Source organism: Octopus bimaculoides, chromosome 7, assembly GCF_001194135.2.
Source record: "Octopus bimaculoides isolate UCB-OBI-ISO-001 chromosome 7, ASM119413v2, whole genome shotgun sequence".
Taxonomy (NCBI): domain Eukaryota; kingdom Metazoa; phylum Mollusca; class Cephalopoda; order Octopoda; family Octopodidae; genus Octopus; species Octopus bimaculoides.
The window spans coordinates 45629664-45637732 of NC_068987.1; the positions used below are offsets into that span (position 1 = coordinate 45629664).

The 8069-nt window shown below is 36.1% G+C and overlaps 1 protein-coding gene and 1 long non-coding RNA gene across 4 annotated transcripts in view; one reads left to right on the forward strand and one right to left on the reverse strand.

Moving 5' to 3' along the window:
• LOC106873181 (basic helix-loop-helix ARNT-like protein 1) overlaps positions 1-8069 on the reverse strand; it is a 789862-nt gene that overhangs the window by 18256 nt on the left and 763537 nt on the right. For all 3 annotated transcript variants that reach the window (XM_052969590.1, XM_014920418.2, XM_014920416.2), the window contains 3 exons: positions 6823-6973; positions 4653-4762; positions 2019-2085 (listed from right to left, as the gene is read on the reverse strand). In XM_052969590.1, the coding sequence (XP_052825550.1) occupies positions 2019-2085; positions 4653-4762; positions 6823-6973 (328 nt within the window). The remainder of the gene's footprint in view (positions 1-2018; positions 2086-4652; positions 4763-6822; positions 6974-8069) is intronic.
• Positions 227-8069, forward strand: part of LOC128248369 (uncharacterized) — a 34170-nt gene continuing 26327 nt past the window's right edge. The window contains exon 1 of the long non-coding RNA XR_008264600.1: positions 227-1030. This is a non-coding gene — a long non-coding RNA (uncharacterized LOC128248369). The remainder of the gene's footprint in view (positions 1031-8069) is intronic.

Consider the following 8069-nt stretch of genomic DNA (forward strand, 5'->3'; position numbering starts at 1 on the left):
GAGAGAGAGAGAGAGAGAGAGAGAGAGAGAGAGAGAGAGAGTGAGTGAGTGAGAGAGAGAAGGATATGCTATCTATCTCTGTGTGTGTAATTTCTGTTGGGAGGAGGAAACTGTGACCATGACTTTCGTAGCTCTGTGATTCACGAAACTGATGACGTTAATGTTCAGATTGAATAAGTACAGCTGTTCGTGGAATTTGTGTAGGTGGTAACGGCGCGTTGGCGGTTTTATGAAGGTGATGATGATGGTTTTCACCAATAGCTTTTGTTCTGTTTTTAGGAGTTATTGTCTACTGGATCTTTCAATCCAGTAACGTTTTCGGACGAATTACCTCCCTTGGTTGGGTTCCCTCGCTCGATTCTCATATTTCGTTATAAGTTGGCACTAAATTCTTATGAATCGAACCCACAATCATTCTCTTTACATCTTTGATACTTTTTTTTTTTGAAAAAAAAAAATGATAATAATATCCGTACATACAAGCAGTGCGCCAGTTTGGAATAAATCATATAACGCAATAGACTATACACAAAAGAAATTAAAGGCCTTCTCCAACCCAATAGCTCAAAGGTATCCTGAACAACTCAAATCTAATTTTGGTGTGACAAAGATCGAATGATTGAACTTGCGAGTTCCACTAATATTTTTAGACTCTTTAAAATCTATTTCGTAAAAAACACTCTACCCTCCCCAGTACTGTATTCATGACAAGGTTTTGATTCCCAGTTGTTCTAATTATTAATGTTGCTATTGCCCGAGATGAATGTCATTCCCCTATATTCCTGTAAATATGTTTTCTATTGCCTGTAACTAGAGAAACCACTCAGAACATCACGCCACCATGGTAGTTCACCGTTTACACACTTGTATAAAAAGAAAAAGAAGTTTGATAGAAAATCCAGCGTATTCTTGGTGTAAAGTAAAATGGTAAATCCACCTGTTTTGGGTGATCTCTCCACATATCACAGAGGGGCTTATTGTTTAAAAGAAAATGAAATTTTATGATGCTTTACTCAAGAACATTTACGAGGTAAGTTAAATTGTTACATTCGAAAATTGGAACAAGCGGACGCGATGAAGTCTGTGGAATGGAAATAAAAACTCCAAATTTTGGAGTTACCAAATGTCCAAATAAGCAGTCATACATTTATTAAATCGCCATCCAAACAATTGTCAACATATTCTGCAGTCGAAACATGAACTTTTAATGTCAATTTGAAAAGTCATTTTAGAATTATCTCCCCTGTCATCATCCCTTCCTCTCTATTCCATACATATTACTGTCTTACTCGTCTAGTCTAGCCTTCTAACCGAGAAAGACTATACAGGTCAGTATGAGTTCGTCGTACTCAGAGTGTCTCTCTGTGTAGATGAATACAGGAGTTGTATATGTTGCTATTATCTAAGGTGTCTTCGTTTGAACGTTATATAATAGCTTAAACATTGTCAGTTACTGGATAAGGAGAAATGGGTACCATTAAGTCCTTTAGTGCTCCCTAATATATTATTAGTATATATTTAGTCAATGTTAAACCTCCGAAAAACTTTGAGCATTGGCATTGGAACTCAAATATGAGGAGTACCAACTTAAACTGTTCCACTGATTTAGCAAGCAACGTCGTCGCTATGATACTCCCCACTCTCCCTCTCTATGTGTGTGTGTGTAAGTGAAGGCACATGGCTCAGTGGTTAGAGCGTCGGGCTCACAATCATGAGGTAGTAAGTTCGATTCCCGAACCGTGCTGTGTGTTGTATTCTTGAGTAAGACACTTTATATCACGTTACTCCAGTTCACTCAGCTGTGAAAATGAGTTGCGACGTCACTGGTGTCAAGCTTTATCGGTCTTTGCCTTTCCCTTGGATAACATCAGTGGCATGGAGAGGGGAGGCTTGTATGCCTGGGCGACTACATACAACCTTGCCCGAACTTGTGCCTCGGAGGGTAACTTTCTAGGTGCAATCTCATTCATATGAATGCTTGTTTACAAAGAAATGTGTATAAATGTATGTAAACATACCTTATTGTTTCAGTGACTTCTTCAGCAATTTGTCTTCCTATTCGGCCAGCACCCGTCCGTGTACCTGCTGTAATAAAAGGTAAAAGGGGAAAACTCATTTTGCATTTGCATATACATAGTGATCATGATGGCAACGATAACGATGCTGCTGTTACTGATGATGATGTTTGCAATATGTTTTTACTAAAAATATAACCACAATATAAAGTGACTAGTGACAGTAAATATGTTTGTTTGGTAGGTGATTGTTAAGGGCTCTCAGAGGCCATGGAAACAATTCCTTTTCCTCAGATAAACCAATGAAAAAATGCTGGGTCAGTTATTGTTATGATATAATATTTAAAAATAAATTATTGTCTGATAAAAAAATACCCAAAATCATTAACAATAACATCCTTATGGATGAAGTCTCCATAGTTGGAAAGCTGATCACACAAAGATAATCTGTACTCAATATAGCATATATAGATATGGTTCTGGAAATGATCAGCTGGTACCAGTGTTTGAGTTGGTTTTTGCTGTGTGATATAGCAGTTGAGGTAGATGGGATTAAGGTTAGTAAACAACATTAAACAACATCAGAGTTGAGGTAGTTATGGCTAGAAAGACGATCACACAGCAATGATCAACTGAACCTAATACATTATGGTGTACAGCTCTGTGGGTATCCACACAGACTTACTTTGTTGTTGTTTCACCTCAGGCCATCCCTGATCAAGTTGACCTACGAGCAACATTAATCCAGATTTGATCATCCAATATTTTTACAAACATATATCAATGAGTTCCTTATCCAATGTGTCCTTCCCTTTTTAAAGTGTTTGACAAAAGTGAAAGTTTCTCATTTACTCATTATTTTATTGGGAATTGATATACAATAACAAAACATTATATATAACTTTAGTTTTGGTTTTATATTTTTTCTGGAGAGATACTCATTTATTTGAATTGCTAATCATATAATCCATTAAACTGTTTATTAATTTACCTTGGCTAGTGCCACCTTCTATCATTGATTCAGTATTCAACTACCATGTTAGTGAGAGCTAACAGTTACTGTTCAAAATGCACCCTAGCCATGGCTATCATGCCTTCCCTTTAAATAAGTTGTCTTAGTATTCAGGGAAGAAATATGTGGTCTTTATGTTTCAGATGGTAAAGATTTTACTAAGATTGTATTTGGTAACTATTTAAACAAGATAAGAGATTATGTCCTGCTTTGGTTCAACTGATATTTGTTTACATATTAGAAGACATGGATTTCAATGCTATACAATCATTATAAATTCATCATCAATGTTTTATATCTGATTTTCCATACTGGCATGTGTTGGACAGTTTTTCTGAGGGAGTGTTTTACAACTGGATGCCTTCTCTGTTGCCAAACTTTTTAGTCATATCTTATGATATGCAGGACATGTTATATTTATTCATTCTAAAACTGGGATGCACATGGTTAATACATTTATGCTCATTTGATCTCCATCTCTGCCCCTGTACATCTCTCTCTCTCTCTCTCTCTCTCTCTCTCTCTCTCTCTCTCTCTCTCTCCATCTCTGCCCCTGTACATCTCTCTCTCTCTCTCTCTCTCTCTCTTCCATCCTGCACATTATCTTCCTATTTTCTAATCCTTCTACAGGTCTATTATACTGTTACTCGCCACCATTCCTGTACTGCCACTTATCACCTCTTCTTTGAGTTATTTATTTTATCTTCCCCTGTATTGATATTTACTATCAACCACACCTTTACCCTTGGACACCGTTCACAACAGTTACCCCAACCCCCAGTTCTAACCATCTGTCACCCTTCTCTCACACTCCTATGTTACTCTCCTCTCATACCCTTCCTGATCCTTGGTCTGTATTCTCTCTTACACTCACATTCTTGTATCTCTGGAGTACATTTTGGCACCTTGTTCCACTATATTTTCTTTCCAGTTACTTCTACATACTCCTATATAATGTGAGATAGCCATGTAATCTCCTCTATAGTAAGACAGATGTACCTGTCCCTGTATCATCCTTTAACTTCTCAACACTAGGCATAAAACCACTGCTCCCAAAGGGGCTTCTTTTTCTTTTCATTGCAAGTTACATGGTGACCTCACTAGTGTCAGTATCATGAACAAAAGGTATCCAACACACTTTGCAAAATGGTATTGTAGAAATGAAGGAAATCTTGAACACAGGAGAAGAACTGTGAGGAAAGATAAGAGGATTGGGTAAAATAATCTTATAGCAAGTTGCTACTTTGTAAAGTGGTTGGCATTAAGAAGAAACTTCGCCAAAGCAGATATTGGATTTCAATGTAGTCCTTAGCTTACTGGATCCTGCAAAACTATCCAACCCATGTCAGCATAAAAGACAGGCATTACATGATGATGGTGGTAGTGATGATGATGATGATGATGATGATGATGATGAAGGAGAAGAAGATAATGATGGTGATGATGATGATGATGATGAAGATGATGATGATGAAGAAGAAGAAGATAATGATGGTGATGATGATGATGATGAAGAAGAAGAAGAAAATGATGGTGATGATGATGATGATGAAGAAGAAGATGAAGAAGAAGAAGAAGATGAAGAAGAAGAAGAAGAAGAAGAAGAAGTGGTTATTAATACTAACCAGACTGTGTTTCTTCAACTTTATTAGATGATGTACTTTCTACAGCAGCATCAACCTGCATTTGTTCACTTGATTCTGCTGTTTGGTTAGAACTTGTAACCTTTGGCATTCTGCAAGACAATTAATTTGAAAATGGTTTTAGCTGCTGGAGTCATTTAACCTTTTGTTACTATATTTGTATTGAAAAATACTGCCTTTGTTCTTGTGAATTTTGAAATAATGAGGAATTTAATAAAATAATTTTGTCATTATTGTGCTAAAGTTTGGAACATAAATTAACATGAAATTTTGATGGAAGGTTTTAATTTAGATCACTTTAACCCTTTTGTTACCATATTTCTGTAAAACCACATTGTCTTTGTTTCAATTTATTTTGAAAATAATGAAGAATTTAGTTGTAAGATAACCTTATTGTTATTATTAAGCTGGTGGAAGGTGGTGAGTTGGCAGAATCATTAGCATGCCAGACAAATGATTTGTAGCATTTTGTCCATGTTTACATTCTGAGTTTAAATTCTGCCAACATTGGCATGAAACCAGGAGCTGTCACATGCAGGTCGGTATCCAAAGGGCAAATGAAACTTTGATATTAACTTGCATGAAACTGATAACACAAACAGCAAGATTACACCTTCAGAATATTGCTAATAATTCAAATAGTCCTCTAATGAGGTGCTGGCTCATTAAGATCAAGTGGGCGAGACCTCAATGAAGTATGCTGTTAACAGGTCTAGTGTAATGAAGATACTTGCAAATGTTCAACAGTGTACAACTCAGCCATGCCTTGTATGCATGTATGTATGGTAAAATTTGTCACCACTTAAAAGTGGATGTTGTGTTAGAACACACAATACTGCAATATTTACCATGAGAGGGTTTCTCATATTTGTTTTGTGATGCATATGAACACTTTTGTTTACACTGCTGGCTGACTAATAGATTATGTGATTTTGGCCTTCTTTTGCCTTGTCAAAGGTAGATACCTGACTACTGAAAATAGCAGTAACTGTCCCACCAGTGATATACATAGAGTCACAAAATATATGTATATATGTGTGTGTGTGTGTGTGTGTGTGTGCATTATTGTTGCTACTATCAAAAACCCCATATACATCCGTAAACAAGTAGATGGATCCATCATTGGTTTTGATGATGAATATGCCAGGCTGGTTGGTCAACCAAAATGATTAACTCAGTGAATCATATTCCCACATACATATGTGCTTTTAGCGTGGTCCTCAGGTAGAATCACAGTGATACAGTGTATCTTAAAACAGAATCTTTGAATTACAGGTAGAGCCCTCTCATATGCTGCGACACTGTTTCTACCTGCCTAATTTTACTCACAAGGCTTAGGTTAATCCAAAGCTAAATCAAAAGACACTTGTTTGAGACACCACTCCATGGCATCTTGGATAAACTTGGAATTTTTCCTTAAGACCTCAGAAATTGTAAAGAAAACATAAGCCTTCTTGACACCAAAGCAAACCTGAGACTTTTTGATTGTAAACCAAAGTTCTTAATCACTCAGCTATGCCTACACATACATAAAATGACACATGTACGTACACAAAAACCCAAATCATTAATATGCCAACACACACACACATGTATATATATAAATAAGCATGTAGTTACATATAGTGTATATATAGCAATATATAATGTACACACTGGAAGTTGAGCTGATAACCCTCATAGCAGAGATAGAAGCGTGGTTCAGACATGATATAAATGTTATTGTATATAATAATCTGCTGTGGTTTAATCACTATACATCAATTAGCTAACATAATATCTGACTAACTCAGATGTATCTATGATGAGATGGGAAGAGGAGAAAGATAAAGATGAGTTTCTCCCAAACTACAATGGACATGAATTGTTGTAACTGTCAGTCATAAGAGGAGGCACAAAGCCAGAAATTTTAAGGGGGAAGGTTAACCAGTGCTATTGACATCAATATTTAACTAATACTTTATTTTATCAACCCCAGAAGGAGAAAGGCAAACTTGATCTTAGCAAAATTTGAATTGAAATGTGAAGTGCTAGCAAAACTTTTTTTCCTACACTATAATGATTCTGCTTGTTTGATTAACAAAAGAAACAACAATAAAATTCAACAGTAGTAGTAGTAGTAGCAGGAGTAATAGTAATAAAAATCACTTACGGAACAACAGTGTTTGTAGTCACAATATATTCCACTTCCTTCGTCCAAGGGTTCCGGAAACTAAAACATTTTGACCATAAATGCAGAAATGTTCCATCTTTGGCTTTAAACTGAAATATGTGTGTCTCAAGTTTGTCTTTAGTTTGTAAAACTGAAATGGAAGTATAAGGAGACAGTCAGTGAGTGATAATTAGACAGAGATTTTAGATTTCAAATATCAAATGTGATATGTAGTTGTAAAGAACTTAGCCATAAACAGAAGCTGAAAATATTTGGTAGCCAACATCATAAACACTGGTAATGAGTAGAAAGTTGATGAATCTGTCAAGCAGTCACAGTTAAATTTGGTTAGAAATGAAAGACTAGAAGCATTTGTTAGAATATTATTTTATTAAATACAGGTCATAAATAAAATCTGAAAATTTTCTGTGACCACATTGAGTAAGATCTTTTCAAAGATAGGTCAGTAAATGGCTGTAGTTAAAACTGATAATAAATAAAATGCTGTTAAAGGGTTCTTGTAAATATTTGTTGGATGATGTTTGTTAGTCATATTTCAGGACTCACAATGTCTAAAGAGTGATCACCACTTTCTGTATATTTTCAGAGACTGGGATATGAATAAACAAGTATTTCGTTATCTATTGAGCTAGCCTAAAAGATACAAAGTAATAGACTGGAAGACTGTTCACAAAAGGTTGTCAACTAAAAGACTGGTCAAAGAAAGGTTGGTCATAGAAAGACCCAGGGTAATTGATTAGTTAAGTGTCTTATGGATGTTATGATTATTTTATATCACACCTGGGATTCAAAAGATAACAGTTTTACAATCTTTGGCAAATTTTGAAGAAGAAAAGCTTACAGATTACATTTAATTCACCTTTATTTAGCCAGAGGGGAAGCAGATAAGAAAAGATTTGCCAATGTTCTACGCCGTGAGGATCAAAGACTCGAGATATTTCGTGTTGCAAGACAGTGTAGGAGAGAGAATAAGTGATGTCGTAGGAGAGAAATGTGTTCGCATGGATGATGGTACGCTTGCACTAAATGAGGATGCAAAGAAAGAAGTCTGGAGATGCCACTACGATAGATTGCTTAATAAAGAGAATGAATGGGAGGAAGAGAGCCTGCCGTATGTCGACCCAATAGAGGGACCAGCTATCCGAGTTGATAGTACCAGGGTAGATAAAGCAATTAAGAGTATGAAGACCGGGAAAGCCCCCGGCCCATCAGGAATCATTGCAGAG